The 22,024-nt window shown below is 33.2% G+C and overlaps 5 protein-coding genes across 8 annotated transcripts; 3 read left to right on the top strand and 2 right to left on the bottom strand.

The window, feature by feature from the left end:
* The first annotated feature begins 674 nt into the window (after window positions 1-674).
* Window positions 675-2,505, top strand: LOC107963707 (uncharacterized). The gene is made up of 2 exons (XM_016900144.2): window positions 675-1,228; window positions 1,861-2,505. The coding sequence occupies exons 1-2, from the start codon at window positions 802-804 to the stop codon at window positions 2,361-2,363; spliced, it is 930 nt and encodes a 309-aa protein (XP_016755633.1). The 5' UTR covers window positions 675-801; the 3' UTR covers window positions 2,364-2,505.
* A 3,399-nt stretch (window positions 2,506-5,904) lies between these two features.
* Window positions 5,905-8,485, top strand: LOC107963709 (uncharacterized protein DDB_G0285917). Its single transcript, XM_016900152.2, has 3 exons — window positions 5,905-6,381; window positions 7,737-7,910; window positions 8,004-8,485. Exons 1-3 carry the CDS (start codon window positions 6,046-6,048, stop codon window positions 8,142-8,144), a joined length of 651 nt encoding a protein of 216 aa, XP_016755641.2. The 5' UTR covers window positions 5,905-6,045; the 3' UTR covers window positions 8,145-8,485.
* A 5,871-nt stretch (window positions 8,486-14,356) lies between these two features.
* Window positions 14,357-16,719, top strand: LOC107963706 (plant UBX domain-containing protein 4). Of its 3 annotated transcripts, XM_016900140.2 has the most exons (5): window positions 14,371-14,579; window positions 14,705-14,749; window positions 15,501-15,786; window positions 15,916-16,011; window positions 16,171-16,719. In XM_016900140.2, exons 1-5 carry the CDS (start codon window positions 14,431-14,433, stop codon window positions 16,552-16,554), a joined length of 960 nt encoding a protein of 319 aa, XP_016755629.2. In that variant the 5' UTR covers window positions 14,371-14,430; the 3' UTR covers window positions 16,555-16,719. The 3 variants fall into 3 exon arrangements, with proteins under 3 accessions (XP_016755632.2, XP_016755629.2, XP_016755631.2); XM_016900143.2 differs by lacking the exon at window positions 14,705-14,749 and having other exon boundaries at window positions 14,357-14,579; XM_016900142.2 differs by lacking the exon at window positions 14,705-14,749 and having other exon boundaries at window positions 15,492-15,786.
* A 721-nt stretch (window positions 16,720-17,440) lies between these two features.
* LOC107887966 (NAC domain-containing protein JA2) lies at window positions 17,441-18,592 on the bottom strand. The gene is made up of 2 exons (XM_016812175.2): window positions 17,994-18,592; window positions 17,441-17,908 (listed from the first exon to the last, which is right to left on the bottom strand). The coding sequence occupies exons 1-2, from the start codon at window positions 18,429-18,431 to the stop codon at window positions 17,741-17,743; spliced, it is 606 nt and encodes a 201-aa protein (XP_016667664.1). The 5' UTR covers window positions 18,432-18,592; the 3' UTR covers window positions 17,441-17,740.
* A 363-nt stretch (window positions 18,593-18,955) lies between these two features.
* LOC107963705 (wall-associated receptor kinase-like 20) lies at window positions 18,956-21,029 on the bottom strand. Of its 2 annotated transcripts, XM_016900139.2 has the most exons (4): window positions 20,185-21,029; window positions 20,069-20,110; window positions 19,490-19,628; window positions 18,956-19,332 (listed from the first exon to the last, which is right to left on the bottom strand). In XM_016900139.2, the coding sequence occupies exons 1-3, from the start codon at window positions 20,987-20,989 to the stop codon at window positions 19,501-19,503; spliced, it is 975 nt and encodes a 324-aa protein (XP_016755628.1). In that variant the 5' UTR covers window positions 20,990-21,029; the 3' UTR covers window positions 18,956-19,332; window positions 19,490-19,500. The 2 variants fall into 2 exon arrangements, with proteins under 2 accessions (XP_016755628.1, XP_016755627.1); XM_016900138.2 differs by having other exon boundaries at window positions 18,956-19,628.
* Between the last annotated feature and the right edge of the window lie 995 nt (window positions 21,030-22,024).

Here is a 22,024-nt window from a genome sequence, read left to right as displayed (position 1 = left end):
ATGTTCATGAACGATATTGAACATTGAATTAAAGTTCATGTATAGTTTTGATACTTATCCTGGTAAAAGTACCATGGAGGCCCTTGTACTAGGAGTCGGATTGCATTTTATCCTCTCTACTAAAAAATGAGTAAATTAGTCATTATACATTAGATTAAAGAGCAAACTAGTCCTTCTGTTAAAAAGATCGTCAAATTCTACTATTAAAAACTGGTCCCTATAGACCAAAATAAGGTACAACTAGCACGCCACGTGTAACTGTTTAGTTATTATGTTAGTCACACTAGTTTTTAACAGAAATGATCAATTTGCTAATTTTTTGAGTTAAGGGAGGTAAAATGCAGTCTGGCTCATAGGAAAATGGCCTCCGTGATACTTTTACCTATTTATCCCTAATTAAAATGTTTTAAAATTCGAGGACTTAATTAGAATGAAGATTATAGTTAGAGTATGATTTGTGCAATTAGTTCTAAAAAAATGTATATAGTACAGGTTCATAAATCCCTTATGTTTTCGATGAATCTAGACTTAAAAGCAGGTGAAGTTCATTCAAAAGTGAAGAATTAAGTCAAATCCCATTCAATACCCATATATCTCAGATACTCTATAAATACACAATTAATTCCATATTTAATTACACCATTTTCGTGTAATCTTTAGGACATATTCTTCGAATCCACTGATCTAAATGACCACATAGCAACGCCATTGTCAAAACTCCAAAAGCTTTAGCCTTTTGTTTTTTTTTTAGACATTTATACGTCCCCTTCGATCATATAAAAAAAGGGTTTAATTTTGTTGATGATGATGGCGAGGATTCCGGTGAGGTTCAATAAGATAGCGGCGGCTTTTGACGAGGCGGCACGTGCGTCGACGGTGGTAGCACGGCAATGCGAGAGTAGTAGCGGAAGTGATCATTCGTCGGAAGATTTGTCAGATCTTTCGGACCTTGTAAATTCTTTTATCGAAACTGGTGATCATGAGGGTAATAAGACGGCGCCGGAGAAGGAAGATGATGAGCATGATGATGGGTCGGAGTCGGAGCCGGAGGGTTATTGGTCGGAGACCAAAGATGCTTTAAAGCAATTGGTGAAGAACAAAGGTGATAACGTGAAGGTCAAGATCGTCGGACTTGTAGAGCTGGCTTGCCGGAATGTTTTGGCTATGTCGTCGGAGGGTTTTAAACGTCGGATTATGTCTGATTTGAGAGATAATGGCTTTGATGCTGGTAAGTTTTTTTTGCTTTCTCCATTTCTGCTACTGGTTTTAAATAGGTAAAATTCAATTTTGGTCCCTCTACTATTTGAAATTTAATCTATATACTTTAATTTTATCTTTAAAAGCATCCCTTTCCCAAAAATCATGCCAATTATTTGGAATAATTAACAAATGTGGAACGAGCCTGCTTAAAGTTTTCGAAAATTTCAAAGGTCTAATTAAAATTTTCTAAAAACTTAGCAGCTTAATAAGAATTTCCATAAACTTTGGAAGGTTTAATTAAAATTTTTAAAAATTTTGAGAGGATTAATGAGAATTTTCAAAAGTTTTGGAGAGTCTAATTAAAAATTTTAAAACTTTTGGAAGGCTTAATTAAATTTTCTAAAAAATTTGATGGACCTAATTAAAATTTTTAAAAATGAGTATAATAAAAATTTTCCAAAATTTTTGGAGGGGCCAAGGACCCCTCTTGCTCCAACAATGTTTCCCCCTAGTAATTAATAAGATTATAAAAGGTGGAGGGACTAAATTAAGCCAAATTAAACTACAAGCCAAAATCTCAAATTTAAACAAAGTAAAGGGATTAAAACCAAAATTTAACCTTTTAAACTTCGTTCTTTAATGACAACATTGCTTAAACAGGACTGTGCAAATCACGGTGGGAGAAATTCGGGAGGCACCCAGCCGGACGTCACGAATACATAGACGTGAACGTGAACCGGACTCGTTACATCATCGAACTCAACCTCGGCGGTGAGTTCGAAATAGCTCGACCAACAACGAGTTACGACTCACTTATCCAGATTTTCCCACGGATTTTCGCCGGTAAGCCAGAAGAGCTTAAGCAAATCACGAGATTGATGTGTAAATCGATGAGGGAATCGATGAAAAGTAAGGGACTGAAAGTGCCACCTTGGAGAAGACTTGGGTACATGCAGGCTAAATGGTTTGCTCATTATAAACGTACAACAAATGACGAAAACTTGGATAAAAATGCTTCAAAGAATGTAGCAACGGCGACGAAGAGATCGGTTGGGTTCGAGGAATTACCGGCGGTTTCATTTTATTGCAGAGATGGTTTCGTTGCTAATAGTAAAATTGGTTTGAAAGTTGGTTATTTGAGTGCTGCGTTTATGCAGTCATAGCTAATAAAGATGATTTTCTAGGTTAAGTGTATATACAGTGACGATTTTGGAGGGAATTTTTGTTGATTGCTTTATGTAAGTAATGATCAGCACAAGGTCCGAAGTATTTCACATTGTTAGCATTTAATGTAATATTACTGCCCATAATGTTATATTCATCATTTCGACTATCTCGTAATATATGATGTAATTTCATTACGATTCATTCTTTAAATGATCTTAGGTTACGGGTGTAATCTTAAATTTTGGATCAATTTGTCCTTTATTTTTACTACTCTAATCAATTTAGGCTTTTTTCTTAAGACGGATTAAAACCCAAAAAAAATATTTTTTCTTCTCAATAGTGAACTGGTAGATGTCATACGTTACAATTTTAATCATTATATTTTATTTAATAATATATTAGTTATGATTTTAACTATAACTATGGTTAGAGTTGCAATCACTTTTCATGAATTATTATAGTTATGATTTATAAATTTATTTCAAAACAGTGTATTTATTAATATATACACTGTAATAAAAAGTAAGAATTGTAATAATTTATCAAAATTTTATGGAAATTGAGACTAAAAATATTAAAGGAACTAAACTTGTTTTAAAAAAAATCTATAACAAGAACAATTAAGTAAAATGTGCTTTCAAGTAATTTTACATTTCGTCAACCAAATACATGAATCTTACATTCCAGTCAAATGAACCAAATAATGTAATCTGGCATTACACCTGTAATATTACATTCTCGTAATCCTAGTACGAAACATAATTTAAGATTTAACGAACCAAACACCCTTGGATTTTTTAAAATATGTGGACATAATTATTTTTTTATGTATAGTTTTGTGTTAGAGCTTTCACTTTCTTTTTTCAAGTAAATGTACTTTGTGTGATTTTGACCGCTCTGAGATGGGTCATTTGTCATTCTGATCTATCTTAGTTTAATTTTAAAATCCTAAATAGCTTTCTTTTGGGGTTTGGTATGAACAATTAGTGACGGTGTTGTCCTATTACAGAGATAGTTTCGTTGCTAATAATAAAGAGGGTTTGAAAGTGGTTATTTGAGTGCTGTGTTTAATGCAAATGCTAGCATTGGGTTGAAATCGTGGATTATGATAAATGATATTCCATGCATGGGGTTTAAGTGTACATATAGTGACGATTTTGGAAGCAATTTTCGTTTAATATTTTCTGTAAGTAATGATCAACTTAAGGCCTCGGTATTTGTAAAGATGAAGTTATAGAGGGTATTTATAATTGTTGGGATTTTCATTTTGTCGACGTATTTGGCTTATTGACCTTTATAAATTGATAAGAGTTAATGCACTATTGGGGTTTACTTGACAATGGTATTCATGTTGGCGCTTGCTAGTGCAGAGTTGATTACGTTGCTAATAATAAAGTTGGTAATTTGAGCGATGTATTCAATGCAAATGCCATTGGGTTGCAATCGTAGCTAATAATGATGGGTTTATCTGTACACATATAGTGACGATTTTGGAGGCAAGTTGCGTCGGCTATTTATGTTTGAAAATATGTCAAAATAATTGGAATTCAAATTTATACAATAAAAACTCTATGTTAAATTATATTATAAAAAGTGTCGATTGAGTTTTAGCTTGATAGATTTGGGTATTATCATAATGCAGTAGAACGTAAATTCGAGTGCGCTGAAATGTATTATCCCTCTATATGGGTTAGGGAGAGACTATGAACGATTTAGACATCGTGTTTAAAGAAAAAAATATATAATAAGAATCTAACCGAATTAATGTTTACCATACAAAAGGACTCTACGCTTGTTCTCAGTTCCCAAACTAGGCGCTAGAGTAAGATTACAACATAGTATACCTCAATGGAGAATAATGTCGACATTGGTTTCCACAATATATAGGAATTTATGAGTACTTTTTAAAAATATTATATTTTAGAAAATATTTTAAAATTATTATACCTTTTAAATTATTTAGAAAAATATGATTGATATTCAATTAATCGATGACCTCGAGTTAATCAATTGTATTTATATAATTAAAAAAAACAAACACTTACAAGAATTGTGAGATTTATTTTTTAACTATTTACGTTGTTAATTTTTTTTGGTTAAATTTGTTGGCAGAAGTAGGGGTGAGTAAAATCCGGTTCGATTCAAAAAACTCGATAAAAGAAATTCAAATTTTGAATTAAATAGTTTGAGTTATTTGAGTTAATCAAGTTATTCGGATCAACTCGAATAAAAAATTAAGTTTTTCGGTTTAACTCGAATATGAATTGCACAATTCGAGTTATTCGAAAATCCAAATAAGAAAAGGCAAAACTACGTTGTTTTGATAAATGTTTACTCATTAAGTTAAAAGGTAAAATTATTATATTTGTTTATGTAGTTAAATAATATTGTACTTCGTCTACTAGTTAAATAATCAGTCCATGTAAACACAACTTGAGTATAAATAATATGATTTGTTAACTCGACTCGAAGAAAATTCAAATTGAGTTCGGTTGCTAAAATATGATTCGTCAACTCGACTAACTCGAAATTTTTGACTCGATTCGACTCGAATCAATCAAATACTCACCCCTAGGCAGGGGCGAAACTAGGGGGGTTGGTAGGAGCCCGACCCCCTTAAAATAGAAAATTTTTCATTTAGGTCCTTTAAATTTTTTAAAATTTTAAATTAGTAAAGGTAAAATTGTACTTTAGGCCCCTAAAAATAATAAAATTTTGATTTATTCTTTTAAAAATTATAAAGATATAGACTATTAAAATGATGAAATTACACTTTTACTATCGTAAAAAGTACAATTTAATTTCGGCCCTCGTAAAAAATTTTCTATCTTCGCGCCTGTTTGCTGGTGTAATATTTTGAAAAAAAAAAAACTAACTTGGTAGGCATAAAATTTAAAAAAAATGGAAGATTAACTTAAATTTATCAAAAAGTTCTAACAATATTAACTGTTGCATCTGAATTTTGAAATCTGAAAAATAAACAGGCTAAATTCTAAAATTTTGAAGGTACGGTGACTTATAACATATTTTAACATTTAGTGTATTTTTTTTATGTTAGGTTTATCTATTTAGACCAATTTATTTGGGTTTTATTTGTTTGGGAAAGATTTTACGAATTTAGGCTAATAAATTGGATTAAACTGATTGAATTGATTCTAATTCGTGGTTTAATGACTATGTTGAATAGTTTGTTTAAAACCTAATTTCATATCTTTATTCGAATCTGTACAACTATTAATTTTCGATTTAACTAATTCGATAAACTAATCCGATTAGATTCCGACAACATTGAATAGCTGTTATTTAACTATTTATTAATTTAGTAAGATTCATGAAAATGAGGGAATTTATTTCTTTCCGGAAAAGGAAAAACATAATTAAAAAGGAGAAAATGACTTCAAGCAATAGAAAGTATCATTCCAATTTCCAATCATTACAAAATCACCATCACAATAAAAAGGCCGTAAAATTACCACATCATGAGCCAGAACACAAATTTAACGGTTCTGATTCGCGCTCGCATTCTGGACCTGGCCACACCAAATCCAGGCCCAAACTTTCTACATAAAAAAGAGTGAGAAGAGGGGAAAGAAAAAAACAAAGAAGCGAAATTTCCGTTTTTTAATTTTTAGAGCGAGTCACGGCAAATTCGCCACCGATCTAACGCGGCTGATTTTAATGGAAGGAGTAGGAGCTCGACTTGGCCGGTCCTCCACTCGGTATGGACCAGTCACGGTGTTCACCGGACCGGTAAGAAAATGGAAGAAGAAATGGGTAAACGTTTCCCCTTCTAACACCGGCGGTGGGGGCGGTAACAACAATAATCATTCTCAAAATCTCCATAGCAACAGCAATGGTACTTCTAACGGTAATAACGGTCCTCATCTTGTCCTTTTTAAATGGACCCCAATAACCCAAAGCCAAAACAATAACAACTATATGAACAATTCTCCTAAGGAGGATACGGTAGCGGTGCCGGAGGAGCCTCCGAGGCGGAAATTTAAATACATTCCGGTAACTTTTTTGTTTCTTCCTTGGGTTTCGTCAATTTCGATTTTTTTGGTTGTGAATTGAAGTTTTCCGTCTTTGTTTATACTTTGTATTGATTTTCTTGGTGGTGATTTACTGTGAATTAGGATCTGATTTTGGTGTTTATTGATATAAATTACTGGATCTGTGAGCTGGGGTTTGGGTTTATAGTGGTTTTAGGGTTTTCTTTTGTGGTTAGATTCAATGGAACTGCTTTGAAAGTAAGGATTTCTCAAGATTAATATGACTGATAGAGCTTTGGGTGATTGGATTTTGATACTATAATATACATCGACTCTATAATGTTTATTTTGATTTTTTTTTCTTTGATCAAAGGCTGAAATTTTAAGAGTTTCATGTTTTTTTTTTTGTATATTTGTCAAAATCTGTTCTTAACTTGTTTAGAAGCTAATTTTAATTGCATAGCTAATTTGGGTATTATGTATAAAGGATATAGAAAAATAGAGCTGCTTGTCGTCCTTATGCTCATAGATGCATTTCAAGGTTTCGAGATCTTTTTAAAACCAATAATATAGTGGTATAAAGGGTATCCCTTTTTCTTTTCTTGGATTAGGGCGAGCCTTGGTAGCAATTGATAAGGTTGCTACTTTGTGATTGGAAGGTCACGGATTTGAGTTGTTGAAACAATCTCTCTGCAAAAAGCCGTAGGGAGGTTGCATAGTATAAATGAGCTTTTTGGAGCCTTGCAAAGCGGTAGCCTTTTGGCAGTGGAACACACGATTTCTACGCAGTTGCTTTAAGCAACTTGGTTCTAGTAGTGGTTAAACCTATTTGGTCTAGGTAAAAGTACCATGAAAGCCTTTCTACTAGGAGTTAGATTGCATTTTGCCCCTTCTACTCAAAAAATGGGCAAATTAGTCCCTATACATTAGATCAAAGAGTAAATTGGTCATTTCCATTAAAAAATTCATCCATTTGTACTATTAAAACTAGCATGGCTGATAGAATAACTAAACAATGACATGTGGCATGCCATGTGTACCTTAGGGCCTCCATGGTACTTTTACCATCTGATTTAGTATGTGAAATTATTGTAGCATGATATGTAGCGTATAATAATCTTGCCGACAGAGCTAAACCCGTATGTCAGTCGGTGTTAGAAGAGTCTTGCTTTGGCCTTGAATCCCTTTAAAATCTAGCTCGTGCAGTTTGTTGTCGAGGTTGTCAATTGGTTTGGCACGATGTACAATGCTCATGCCTTTGTTCATAACAAGGATAACAACTGCTTTTGTCAAGTGGGTTTTTACGGCATATTTTAGGGATCAGTTAAGTTTTCGGGTCATAAAACGTATAATTGTTTTGATTGCTTGACCGTGTAGATTGCTGTGTTAGAAGAACAAAAAAGGGAAGCTGCTGAAAACGAGGCTGCAGAAAACGTTGACGATGAAGCTAAACCAAGTGAGTCTGACCCCAGTGTAGGAGAGCCAACTTCCAGGACTGATGGTTTTGATGAAAAACCTGACATTAACGATGTGCCTATGGAAGAAAATGAGGTAAGCTGCTAATTATTGATGTCTTTCCCTTTTGGCTGGGGCCGGTTCGGGTGCCTCTACACTTATTATTATATTTTCAATTCTCTGTTTCAGGAGGATGATAAAATGGTACGACAAGATCTGAACGAAAGCACATTGGATTTGAGTTTAGGTTTGACAGCCCATGATGGTGAGTCTGATTCGAAACCAAATCGCCATGGACAGCTGGAAAGAGTGAAATCAAGTAGCCGCTAGTAATTTCGATAAAGATGATAAAGTAGAGACATTGGCTCGACATTCTTCTTAGAGATTCAATTTTTCCTCCGGCCTTTCTCATCGGTTGGTCGTCTTTTAACCCTTAAAGCTAAATGCATTTGAAAATGGCTTATCTTTGTACGTTTAGTTCTTTTTTATTTGATACACTCCATTGACTAGCTGATTGCAATTTGTATTTGATTAAGAACAGAACAATCTATTGTTTTGGTAGAACATCCCATATTGTTTGTTTCCCCACTAGATTTGTAGGATATGTTGGGGGACAGGATATGTTGGGACATACAAATTAAATTGGTCTTTTGAATGTCTTTTTATGGAAATTTATTTTCTCAGGTTGCTTAATTGTTTCCATGATCAAAATGGTCCCTACTGTCCTAGTACACCAGTGACATGCAGAATTGAATCTTACTATTTGTGGCAAATCCGATAAAGATTCCAATAAAAGCAATTAAAAACAAAAACCATTAAAGATTCAGGTTTCATTTATGTCTTAAATGTATCAAATTAGTCCCTCTATTATTAAAAAAATTAAATAATATTAAAATTTAACCGATTCAATATTTAATCTTTAAAAAATATCATTTATTGCTTGACGAAATTTTATTTTGAAAGCTTTTTTTTTTTTATTTTGCAGATAAAATGATTTATTTGTGATTGAACTGTAAATCAGAAATAATTTTTATGTCATTTTTAAAATAGCAAACGTTATCTTTGTTTTAGTTTGATGTTTTTAATAGTACAAGGATTAAATTGATCAATATAATAATATAATAATTAATTTGATCTAGTTCTTATAATAGAGGAACTTTATAGATACTTTCACCCATTCCATTGTGTATTTTAGTCATTTCACCGTGCTGATAAACAACAACATATCTGCATAATAAAAAAACAATAATTTTAATTTATCATTATTAACATAATGAATTGATAAGACAGCAAAAGTATTACGGAGGCGTTTGTACTAAGAGTCATATTACATTTTGCTTTTTTTTTTTATTAAAAAATGGACAAATTAATCGTTCAATGAACAAACTGGTTTTTATTATTAAAAATTTCATCTATTTGCACGGTTAAAAACTGACGTGATTGATGGAGTAACTAGACAATAATATATGGCGTGTCACACATACGTCATCTTGATGTACAATGACCAATTTTTAACAACAGAATTGATGAAATTTTTAACAGAAGAACTAGTTTACTCTTTGATCTAACGTATAAAAACTAATTTGCTCATTTTTTGAATAGAGACTCCTAATATAGGGGACCTGCATGATACTTTTACCTTGGTAAGATATTGTACTATTAGGAAAACAATATTGAGGGGAGACCTTCATAACTTCAAAAAAGTCTTCATGGATAGTAAAAGAAGGAAAGATACTTTAATATACCAAAAAGGAAAAAGAACTACCTTGGAGTAAAAGGAAGGACTGGGACGTTTGCTCCGAAGAAAATTTGAAGAACGGGATGATTTTGGAGGAGCACTAATAGGGAAAGTGAAGGAGGGATCATTCTTCTCCTCTTTCTTTTTGTCAAATATTACGGTGAACTTTTGACCTGATGTTGGATCAGTTTCATCCCATTCCCCAAATGGAGGTATTGTTGCTGTTTCATCATGTTTCTATACTCAAAATTCCATCATGTTGTCAAGTGAAAATTGAAATGACGAGACAAAGTAGTTATGATCAAATATTAAACCTAGAAATGGAAATGATGCAATCTTAATGACTAATTGTCTATTGAAAGTTGTACATTTGCTATTGATACTCGTTGAGGGGAGGTTGACTTTTTTTGGAAAAGTTTTTGAAGTATTGTCTGTTCAAAACTGGCATATCCCTCAACAGATCGGTATTGTCTTTGACCTGGATTTTTTCTCTCAACCCTGCAAAGAGCCTAAGTGCTTCAGACGATGGGTTCAACAGAGTGGGAGCGCCTTGTTGAAATGGAATTTGTGTGGCACACGTCCACCTGATCAAGTAGTATAAATGCTAATTGATGCAATTTAAGGACATGGGTTTAAACCCAAGTGTCAATGCTTACGTATTCTTGGTAGGTGGTCGTACTCTACACACGGTCTGATCCAACGAGGTAGTCCTGCTCTGTTAAATCTGTTGTTTTAGGCATTTGGATTTTTCGTAGAGTTGGGAGACGAAACCTTAACTAGAGACAATATAGATCCGTTGAGGGGTCCATTGGCTCTTAGACAGATGTCACTTCAAAGACTTATTCAGAAAGAGTAGCCTTCTCTCAACAATACTCTTTGGTCTACATTATTGGAACTTGTGTTTATTAGGAATATATTTTCAAGTTAATTACACTTAGATAGGCATATTAAATGCCGAGTCAAAAATGACGTTAAAATATGTGGATCAAACTGTAAATACAAGTGTGATTATCATATGAACAATTTAGACTTAATCTGTTAAAAAGTTAATATAATTTTCGTAAATTTACATATTTTTAGCACGTCAAATTCAAACTATTCATGCAAACGGATTCTCAATTTTCTTTTTCAACAAACAAAACAGCTACATGAAGTAACAAAAAAACACGAAAACAAAATAAAGAAAACTTACATTCATGGATGATGAGAGAGTAATAATGGAAGATGGTTATTTTCTGGTTTCTTCAAACAAAACCCCTTGAAGGAGTCCTTTGTGTTCTAGAAATGGTCACCTTTAATAGACCAAAAACGAGAGAGTTGCAAGCTTTGTTGACAAATCGGAGGATCCTAGGTGAGTTTCAAAAGGCTTTAGTTTCTAATAATTCAGACAACGATTCGACATGACCAAAGTACTTTGTTTTTCTGTTCTAACATTTTGGATAATGTTTTGAGTAATACAAAGTTAAAAAAGAAGATTAAATATTTGTTTTTGAATAATAATTAAATGTCCACATGAATTGACCTTTTTGTCCTTCTCTTTGCTTCTACTTCGTTGTATTTTACACTAGCTTTGTTGGGGACTAGAATGGCTTTTTCTGCATGGAGTATAGCGTAATTGTAGGCCATGTCTATTTCTATATTGAAAGTTTTGATGTTGGGACCGGATTAAGTTTAAGGTAAAATTATACTTTTGTCTACTCTATTTAAAAAAAAATAGATGAATTAATCCCTATACGTTAAATTAAAGAGTGAACTGGTCCTTTTGTTAACAATTCGATCCATTTTTACTGTTAAAAACTAGTCCTTATATATTAGCATAAGGTACACGTATCTAGTTATTTTGTCGGCCACACTAGTTCTTAACAGTAAAAATAGATTAAATTTTTAATAAAAATGACTAATTTACTCTTCAATTTAACAAACAGGGACTATATTGCCCATTTTTTGAATAAAGGGAGAAAATGCAATTTGACTCATAATATAGGGACCTCTATGGTACTTTTACCTTAAGTTTAGATAAAATTCATATCAATTTATTTATTTTATTAAAATACTATATTTTAATTTTATAATAATGATTTTGTGTGTGTGTATGTATATTAGTTAAGATTTTTTTTTAGTTTTTATCGATAAATGTTAAGTGCAATGATAATGCGTATTGCACACCCATTAAGAAAATTTAAGTTTAAATCCTAAAATTGATATTGTTAAGAGCGGAACCACTGAAAGAATTAGTTTCCGTTAATGGTTAAACATAAATAAAGACAACATATATGCAAGCATGAGACCACGTTCGAAAGAAATCTTCAAAGTATTATCCGCCAGGTAACTTATCGATCCCAAGTTTTTAATTGCTTTCTTTTTAATGGTAACATTTTGTTGTAACTATTATTTAAGGTATTCTCTTTAATTTCTATATTGAAAGTTTTGATGTTGGGACCGGATTAAGTTTAAGGTAAAATTATACTTTTGTCTACTCTATTTAAAAAAAAATAGATGAATTAATCCCTATACGTTAAATTAAAGAGTGAACTGGTCCTTTTGTTAACAATTCGATCCATTTTTACTGTTAAAAACTAGTCCTTATATATTAGCATAAGATACACGTATCTAGTTATTTTGTCGGCCACACTAGTTCTTAACAGTAAAAATAGATTAAATTTTTAATAAAAATGACTAATTTACTCTTCAATTTAACAAACAGGGACTATATTGCCCATTTTTTGAATAAAGGGAGAAAATGCAATTTGACTCATAATATAGGGACCTCTATGGTACTTTTACCTTAAGTTTAGATAAAATTCATATCAATTTATTTATTTTATTAAAATACTATATTTTAATTTTATAATAATGATTTTGTGTGTGTGTATGTATATTAGTTAAGATTTTTTTTAGTTTTTATCGATAAATGTTAAGTGCAATGATAATGCGTATTGCACACCCATTAAGAAAATTTAAGTTTAAATCCTAAAATTGATATTGTTAAGAGCGGAACCACTGAAAGAATTAGTTTCCGTTAATGGTTAAACATAAATAGAGAATATTTTGGTTCTATAAAACAAATTCTTGCAAGTTTCAAGATGAAACAATTCAAGGTGGAGGCTTTAAAAAAAAAGAAAATTAGAGTCGAATTTAATATTTAAACTCAAGAAAATTAGAGTCGAATTAGAGTCGAGTTTTCAGTTATCATGTGTGAGTTATCGGCCTCACTAAGAGGCGCTTCAGTTGGTGGAGATAGGTATCTAAAAACTCATGAGAGAGGTGTTAGTATTGTGCAACCATGGTGCCATTTAATATTGTGCACAATACTAATACCTCTCCTGTGAGTTTGCAGGTACATATCTCCACCAATCGAGGTGCCTTCTTCTGTGAATCGTACAATAGCACTCTATAGAGGTCGGACAAAACCTTGACACGGAGACGATACCTTCTGTTGAGGAGTCCATTAACTCTCTAATGGGCGACACTTCAAAATTTTCTCTCTAAAGAGAGTCTGACCTCCTCTCAACAGTTAATAAAGAGATGATGCAGATTTTTTATTATCTTTTTACTGTTATGCGATCATAAAATTAAGCTCACAAATCAAAATCCACTTAACCCATATATGATAACATTATAAAAGTAACTAAATTTAATTTAAGTTAATGTAACAATGACAATATTTGTTAAGAAATGGGCAATGGGTCAAATTAATTAAGTTCATACAGGTTTTGGTTGAAGAAGGTGGTGACTAGACTTGTTTATGGGTCCGTTCAAGGTCTAGTTTCAAAAAAATTCAAGTTTAGACCTGTTTTGGACTCATCCCAAAAATTCATTTTATTGTTGTTTTTATATAAAGTTTAGAATTATCTATAACCCCTCAACCCTTATATAGGAGGATAAAATGTACTTAAGTGTACTCAAATTCACATTCTCCTGCACTAACAATAATGTGGATGTTAATCGAGCTAAGGCTCAGTCGGCAAAACTCGTTTCATTGTTCAAAAATTAATAAAATATTAAAAAACTATTTTTATATCAACAATTTATATATTTTTATAATTAATTTAATTTAATTTAATTTAAAATTTTTATTTTTATTTTTAAATTAAATTCATATTGGGTTGGTCCAAGACATAAAAATCTTTATCTAAGCCCAACTCGAATTAGGTTGGGCCTATTGGGCCAGGTGGGCTATTCGAGCCATGGACAAGTCTAGTGGTAATAGGTTACTAGAGGTCACAATGATTAGTGAACCAAAGGAAGAAAAAGAAAGGTCAATTTTTACCATTAATCTCTGTATTATGCATAAGTTGTCGATTTAATTTTTGTATTCTAATTTGATCAATTTTAGTCTTTATACTTTTTAAAATGATCAATTTCAGTCATTGTACTTTTTAAATTTCAAAATTTGAGCTCGAAACCAAATGTTAGCAATTAAATCCCTTAGGTCAAATTTTACTATTGATCTCGTAAATCATGAATTTAGTGTTTGGTCTAAAATTAGGTCATTATACTTTTTGAATTTTGAAATTTCAATCTCGACTTAAAAGATAACAATTAAATTCATTAAGTCAAATAATATAGTTTTTTTTGTGAGTATTATGTGAAAATAGAAGCATTTAACTTAAGAACCTTTAATGGCTATCGTTTAATCTGGACTAAAGTTTTAACATTTGAAAAGTATAGGATTACAAATGATTAAATTAAAGTATAGAGATTATATATGTAATTTATGTATAATACAGGGACTAATCACAGAATTTAACCAAAACCATATGGTGAAGTGAAGTAATTACTATTTTTGAATTTAAATGTTAGCGAAAAGAGTGTCGATTCCATATCCATTTTCTGCAATTATTCTCTTTAAGCTTCATTCTTAATTAGAGAATACCAATGGCCTCACATGACAAGAAACCTGCTAAGCCGTCGAGCAGCCGTTCCGGTGGCATCCGTACGCTTGCCGATCTCAACAGGCCGTCTGGACCTGATTCCGGCAGCGATTCCGATAATCCTCAGGAGTACTACACCGGCGGCGAGAAAAGGTCCTCTCTATCTCTTTCTCTCGCCTATTTTTATTTTTATTTTTCAAAATTGTTTTGCTTACTTTCATTACAATTCTTTCCTCTGAATTTAATCGATGCGTACGTATCGTTATTGTTATTATCAGCTGTGGATTCTTATCGCACAAATTTTTAAGCATCTTAAACCTAAGGTATTAGCGCATCTGATCTAAGAATAGCAGATCATGTTGAATTTAGTCCTTTGATAGCTTGAATTTACTTTACTGTTAGCTGCTTGATATGGAATTTTAGACGATATTGATAAATTATCTTACTCTACTTGTATTATGCCCTGTCTCTTTTGTAAATGATGCTAGTTTGAGCTTATATGTTCGTATTGCAAGTTGAATTCAACTTCTAGACAGGCATTCATAAAGGTTTTGTTTGAGAAATTTTGATGAATTGGGTACAATTTTTGTGTTGTTTGATAAGTACATGCTACCTTGTTTTGGCACATCGGAGAAAACGATCTGTAGCTTTTCTCTGCCATAAAAATTCACTGCAAGCAAATGCAGTGTTTTTATTCATGATAGCAAATTAGTTTCGATTTTTCTAGGCAACATTCATAGGCTTCATCAAAAGTTTGTGTTATATGCTGCCATCAGGAGATATATAATTATTTTTCTATATTGATAGTATTGGAATGTCAGTAGTGCTGCATTTTTTGATGTATTTCCAGTATAACTAGGAACTGCTAAGTTTTGGTCCGCACTTCTGATGCGAGGTTCAGTAGCTGGTTGATTTATATATACACATTTGTCAATCTTTTCATTGTTGATGAAACCATTTACTTTTCTATGTTAAGCTTTCTCGAGGTGTTCATCTTAAAGAAAATACCAACCCTGCAATTCAATATGATGAAATGCTTAAGGGTGATCGAGTATAACTCTTTAGATTTTGCAGTGGCATGCTTGTTCAAGATCCTTCGAAGAATAATGAAGTAGATGGGATTTTCAATCAAGCTAGGCAACTGGGAGCCGTAGAACGGCCAATTGAACAGCTTAATCCATCGTCAAGTTCAACAAGTTTTACTGGAACCGGTAGATTACTTTCAGGGGAAACTGTATCTTCTGTACCTCAGCAGCCTCAGACTGTTATTCACAACATTGTTTTCTGGACTAATGGCTTCACTGTAAATGATGGTCCTCTGAGAAGGTTGGATGATCCCGAAAATGCACATTTCTTAGAGGTAATGCTAATTAGGCGTTCCATTCTTGTCGTTTCTGTTTCATGCATCTTGCAAACATTTGTTTCGTTCTATATGTTTTCTGAATACCTTTTTGTGTTGTATTAATAACTTAGTTGAATGTTGATGCAGAGCATCAGAAAGTCCGAGTGTCCTAAAGAACTTGAGAGTGCTGATAAAAGGTCTCCTGTTCATGTCAATCTGATAAAGAGAAACGAGAAGTACCCTGTAAGTCTCTGTTTTCAGCATTGTATAGAATTTAGGAAGGGATCGAAAAGGCCTTCTTCAGACATGTATCCGTTTTCTTCTTATGTTCATTGAACACTAACTGGCTGATTCTTGAAGTCCACTTGATGATATCAATCCCGTGTTTTGTCTTTCATGCAGGAACCAAAGAAGAAGCACCAGGCAGCATTTCAGGGTGTCGGAAGAACTCTCGGTAGCGGCAGTACTTCCGCAACTCCTGAAGAAACCAGCAGTACCAGTCCTCTCAACACTGCTCCAAATCCTTCTCCCGGCCTGGTTGTTGACGAAAGTTTACCATCAACCTCGATTCAGCTTAGGTTGGCTGACGGGACTCGCATGGTCGCTTGCTTCAATTTGCACAATACAGTTGGAGACATCCGTTCATTCATTGATGCATCTAGACCTGAGAGTGCAACAATTTATCAACTGCAGATGATGGGATTCCCTCCTAAACTTCTTGTTGATCCAACCCAAACCATCGAGCAGGCAGGCCTGGCCAATTCTGTGGTAATACAGAAATTCTAGCTTGGGCTGCATGGAACTCGTCCATCTACTCATTACTATAACTGCTTATTGTACCGAGTGAAGATTTTCCATAATTTTGAACGATTATGAACCGCTACTATGTACAAGAAGCAGGTTTTGATGTCTTGAGTCTGGTTAAATGGGATCAAATTGTTTGATTCTCCACATAGATAAATTTTTTCTGGAAACTTTCGACTATAGGATCCTGAAATGTCAACTTTCCAGAGACAGCCCCAAGCCACATATCCAGATATTTGCATGGAAAAGCCCCCACTTCACAATCGCACATTACTGCCAATTTGTTCACCAGTGCTTCATTACACTCGACATTAAAAAGATTTTGACTTTTTGAAATTAATATTTTAAGGTGTTTTGAGCCATAATCTTTGGTGTTTAGAGGTGTTGTCATGTTAAAATTAACATTTTAATGACTGAATACGGTTTATTCATTTAATCAAAGATTTATTAATTACATCATAATCGAACGCTCACCACTACCGATACCAATGACACTTAAATTATTTCAAAGCTTGTTACATGATCTCTTCTTTGAACCCGAACGAGAAATCAAAATGGACGACATATAAAAAAAATTGAATTATATAACTTGAATGTATTTACTTTTTTACCATACCCTAACATGTTGAAAATCTTTATTTGTTATAATACTTGTATTGTCAATCGAAACATTATTTCCGTAAATAGAATCCGTAAATATAAAAAGTGAATTTCATGTGTTAATCAGACCGGGACTGTAACTGGAATTTCAGCAGCTGGAGCTATAGGAATCGGGATTGGTATATGGGTGTTGAAAAGAGTGAGAGGTAAAGCACCTGTAACAGGTGGGGTTCAAAGCAATGAGAATAGGATTTTCGAGCTGTAAACTGAAACCTCGTTAATGGTTTTTTGTTTACGTCTTGGTTTTTGGTTTTTGTAAAACAAAATTGAGCCAGGATTCAATCGGTGATTTTGCAGGATATTTAATAGTATTACTGTATCATAGAAAACAGAACATAAAACGAATTCCATAATGTTTTCTGCAAATAAAATTACATACAAAACAGTTTTTTTTCCCTACAATTTGCTGCAAAAATTCCCGAGCCATCGTCATGTCTGTACCGCCCAAACAAGTCTCTTCACCACCACTTTGTTCCGGTCACCAATTTGCTTCAAAAATTGAGGTTGTCTACGACCAGTCCGAGAGAAGGGTTTGGAGAGGACTGGCACTGCTGGTTGGTTCAGGAGGATTGTGGTCTTCCGAATTGTACCTCATCTTTTTCATCGGAGGCTCCTCTTCTTCAGTGCCATCTTTAGCATTTTTATTCCGAATACTACAAAGAACATAATCACCGATCTGCAATATTTAAGAAGAAACAATTAGTAATCTCAACCCGAGATGAACAAAACATACTATTTACGAAATCAGGGTTAGGGCCTACTTGTTTGTCTTCCTCGTCAACAAGCGAAAACTCGTGCATGATCCAATGCCCTTTTACGCCTTCGTTGGAACCCTTCACTTGAAAAACAAAAAGTTTCCGATTCCCGATTTTCATCTCCTCATACATAATAGGATCGGTTCTTTGACCTTTCCATGTCCCACACCCAGCTACTCGATCAATATTTTTGCCTTTACTCTTTTTCTTCAACTTGGTGAAAACATAAAAGGTTTTGGTTGAAGTCTCAATGAAAATCTTCCATGGCTCTTTACCCTGGTTGCCATAGATTTCGCATTCGGAGATAATATTGTAGGGTAACGGTTCACCATTCACTTTCTTCAAGAGGTAATCTTGAAGGAGCTCAATGTCAGTTGGTTCAAATCGATAACCGGGAGGAATTCCCGTCATCAAGAACTCATAATCATAAGTATCTAACTCCATAAATTTAGTATCTGAATGAATGAAGAAAATAGGTAGCTACACTTCGTTGAAGTTGTAGAAACCCGAAAGTTGATTAAATTTTCTCATAATAGGGATTTTTATACATTTTTTGAAATTTAAAAATTATTTTAAATTTTTTTGAAAACCATTTTAATACATAACGTTATCTAGAAAAAAAGAATTATTATTAAATGAAAAATCTTATATATATATTAAATGAAAAAAGGGATTATTATTACATAAATACATCACCTTATCCGCACAAAAAAGGAATTATTATTCCATGATAACACTTATAAAAATTATAAAAATTAATAAAGGTAAAATTGTACTTTGGACCTCCTAAAATTATAAAAATTTAATTTAATCCTTTAAAAATTTATAAACCCGTCCTTATCAAGTTGAAGAAAAAAAGGAAAGACAAAAACATGGATCGATCGAGTAGCTTTGTTTTCGAAGTGAAGGGTTCCAACGAAGGCGTAAAAGGACATTGGGTCATGCATGAGTTTTCACGCTTGTTGACGACCACGACAGACAAGTATCATCCTTTTGATTGATTTGGAAAATAATATATTTTGTTCATCTAGGGTTGACATTACTGATTGTTTCTTCTTAAATATTGTAGATCGGTGGTTATGTTGTTTGTGGTATTCGGAATCAAAATGCTAAAGATGACACTGAAGAAAAGGTGCCGCCGAGGAAAAAGATGAGGTCCGATAGGGAAGACCACAATCCTCCTGAACCAACCAGCAGTGCCAGTCCTCTCCAAATCATTCTCCGGCCCGGTTGTAGACAACCTCAATTTTTGAAGCAAATTGGTGACTGGAACAAAGTGGTGGTGAAGAGACCTGTTTGGGGTCGGGAATTTTTGGAGCAAAGTAAATAACAATATCGAGTATGGCTGCAAAATTACCGGTTGAATCCTCAGTTAGCTCAAATTTCCAGAGCAAAAAGCAAAAAACAAGACATAAACAAAAACCATTAACGAGGTTTCACTTTACAGCTCGAAATTTGATTTCAGAAAAAGAAAAAAAAAAAGACAGAAATTTGCAGTTTACTTTAACTTTCTTCAGAAAATCCTATTCTCATTGCTTTGAACCCCACATGTTACAGGTGCTTTAGCTCTCACTTTTTTCACCACCCATATACCAATCCCAATTCCTATAGCTCCAGCTGCTGAAATTCCAGTTACAGTCCCTGTCACATTCACAATTTCATTAAATCCTGGTTCCGATGTTAAGCTGATTATTTTGTAAATGGGTGAGCGTTCGATTGAATCGAGTAAAATTTCGTTAGTTGAACTTTGAATAGATTATTTTGTATTCTTTTAGAGGGATCAATATGCACATTTTCAAAACTATTAGCGGCCCAATGGATATTTACATCGATTTTTTATTTGAGTTATTCAAATTACTCAAGTTGTAAAATTCAACTTGAGTCGAACTCGAAAAATCGAATTATTTGTTTGAGTCAATTCGAAAAAAAGTATAACTTAAATAATTCGATTTAATTAACTCAAAACTAAAAAAAAATGATATTTTTGAATTAAATCGAGTTTCTTTTCATCTTATTTTTGCAGTTTCAATCAAGTTCATATCGTGACTGCAATTTAAATCTAATGATCACATAAAATTCACCTGCAATGACTCCTGCCCTTTTGTGCCTTGAAATGTCATGACCTGTGCAAGAAAAAAAAAGTGATTAGAAACTTTCATGGCAAATTTACAGAAAATTTCTCGAGAAACAAACATGCCTTTACAATAGGATGTGACATTTCCTTCTTTACATAAACAAAGGAAATTATGTGTTTGTGTATCAAATCCGCATGTTCCACTACCCTTTGATGGATCTTGACACTGAAGACAATGTGTAGTAACCGGAACATCGAAATCGACTCGGATTCCATATTCAGGTACTTGACTATAAGGCGAATTCGTTGTGGATCCGACTGTTTTCCAATACACGCTTGTATACGACGCGCAATACCGAAGCATCAGCCGTAACGACTCGGTTGCTTTCGGGTAGTACGAGCAACACGAGCTAGCACTAAGCGCATCAGCACATTCGGGTAAATGCCTGCAAAGATAACTAGCACTATCGCACGACGAATCACACCGGTCAGGGAATCGCTCACAGAAGATAGGCTTCGGCTCGACGATAACATAATCTTCACTACAATTGAAGAACAAGTAGTCATTCTGAGAGGACAATGTAAAAGGCGTACTTGTATCGAGACTAAAAGGTCTCGTAGGACGAAAATGATCACCATCTCTACAATTCCACATCAACGGATCGGTAACAAGAATATGAGGATCGGAGTAACTAATGCTATGAACAGGGTATCGACCGGAAGGTGTACGGAGATAAAGGTTTCCGAGATCGGAACAAACTAGCATGTGTCTATAATAAGGACTACCACAACCATCATCAATACCAAAAGGGTAATTTATAGGGATATCACCACAAGTAGTTCTACAAAGGCTTGCTTGAGCTTCTATAAGGCTAATAGATTGAAAAATTATGGAACATAAACATAGAAATGAAGTAAATGAATCCATTTGTGTAATAATGGAAACTGTGTTCTTTTTTTTTTTGTTTTTTATTGTGGGATTTTGTAATGTTTTTAATGTCATAAAAAGTGAGAGAATCTGTGTTTTTTCACTTTTGCTTTTGCTTTTGTGCTTTATAGTTTCAAGAAGATTGACGACCATGTGAATTTCATTAAAGCTGAAAATGTTTGGATTCCATTGTTAAATGCTTTTACTTTATTTGTAAGCAAATTTACATAAGGATAGAGTTCACTTTTATATATATATATATATTATAAATTATATGTTAAATTTTACTATTAATTTTTGTATTTTGCGAAAGTTGTGGATTTAGTCCTAACCCCAACCGTAACATTTAAATATGCTTAGTTAAATTCAATTTCTGGTCTTGTACCATATGTACAACTGTGGATTTAGTCTATATTTTGTAATTGGATCATTCCAAGTCCCTACAGTGATCGAATTTCGAAGTTTTAATTTTGAATAGAATTTTTAATAGGTATCGGTTAGGGAGGACTAAAATTTTAAAATTTAAAAAGTATAGGGACTAAAAATGATCAAATTAAACTACAAGGACCGAATCAATAACTTTTGTATAGTATAGGGACCGATATTAGATAAAAAAAGATTAATGATGTGAAAGAAAACAAATAGGTTAAAATAAATCTCGACTATTTTGAAATTATTATTGGATTTGTCCACTTTACAAATTATCTTTGTTATATTGATCCAACATCCAAGAAAGTAAACCTTAAACCCAAAGAAACCATGATTCCAAAAATGGTAGATTTTTCATTTAGTCCCTTAAACCAATTTCCTCCAAAGATGTAAACTTTTGGCACTTAAGGGATGTAATAATTGATTTTCAGTGAAGGTATCTGAGAGGCTTTTCTATTATAGAGGTCTGATCAAATTAGTCCCTCTACTGTTAAACAAATCAATTTACTTATTGTATTATTAAAAAGAATCAAATACGACCAAATTGAAATGGAAAAGGGAATGAGAGGTTTCAATTAGTGTAGATGGTACGAAAAGAGAAGACTA

Source organism: Gossypium hirsutum, chromosome D06 (assembly GCF_007990345.1).
Source record: "Gossypium hirsutum isolate 1008001.06 chromosome D06, Gossypium_hirsutum_v2.1, whole genome shotgun sequence".
NCBI lineage: Eukaryota > Viridiplantae > Streptophyta > Magnoliopsida > Malvales > Malvaceae > Gossypium > Gossypium hirsutum.
This window is presented reverse-complemented; position numbering and strand designations above follow the sequence as displayed.

Bases quoted from the DNA above. Each gene is read 5' to 3' on its own strand.
- LOC107963705 (XM_016900138.2), bottom strand. From the start codon at position 20,989: ATGGATTCATTTACTTCATTTCTATGTTTATGTTCCATAATTTTTCAA. The intron at 20,111-20,184 runs GCATGTTTGTTT...TTTCTTGCACAG, and splicing joins TGTCACATCCTATTGTAAAG to GTCATGACATTTCAAGGCAC. The intron at 19,629-20,068 runs GTGAATTTTATG...TGAATGTGACAG, and splicing joins AAGGGCAGGAGTCATTGCAG to GGACTGTAACTGGAATTTCA.
- LOC107887966 (XM_016812175.2), bottom strand. From the start codon at position 18,431: ATGGAGTTAGATACTTATGATTATGAGTTCTTGATGACGGGAATTCCT. The intron at 17,909-17,993 runs GTAGGCCCTAAC...TAAATATTGCAG, and splicing joins TTGACGAGGAAGACAAACAA to ATCGGTGATTATGTTCTTTG.
- LOC107963707 (XM_016900144.2), top strand. From the start codon at position 802: ATGATGATGGCGAGGATTCCGGTGAGGTTCAATAAGATAGCGGCGGCT. The intron at 1,229-1,860 runs GTAAGTTTTTTT...TTGCTTAAACAG, and splicing joins AGATAATGGCTTTGATGCTG to GACTGTGCAAATCACGGTGG.
- LOC107963706 (XM_016900140.2), top strand. From the start codon at position 14,431: ATGGCCTCACATGACAAGAAACCTGCTAAGCCGTCGAGCAGCCGTTCC. The intron at 15,787-15,915 runs GTAATGCTAATT...ATGTTGATGCAG, and splicing joins AAAATGCACATTTCTTAGAG to AGCATCAGAAAGTCCGAGTG. The intron at 16,012-16,170 runs GTAAGTCTCTGT...TCTTTCATGCAG, and splicing joins AGAGAAACGAGAAGTACCCT to GAACCAAAGAAGAAGCACCA.
- LOC107963709 (XM_016900152.2), top strand. From the start codon at position 6,046: ATGGAAGGAGTAGGAGCTCGACTTGGCCGGTCCTCCACTCGGTATGGA. The intron at 6,382-7,736 runs GTAACTTTTTTG...TTGACCGTGTAG, and splicing joins GGAAATTTAAATACATTCCG to ATTGCTGTGTTAGAAGAACA. The intron at 7,911-8,003 runs GTAAGCTGCTAA...TCTCTGTTTCAG, and splicing joins TGCCTATGGAAGAAAATGAG to GAGGATGATAAAATGGTACG.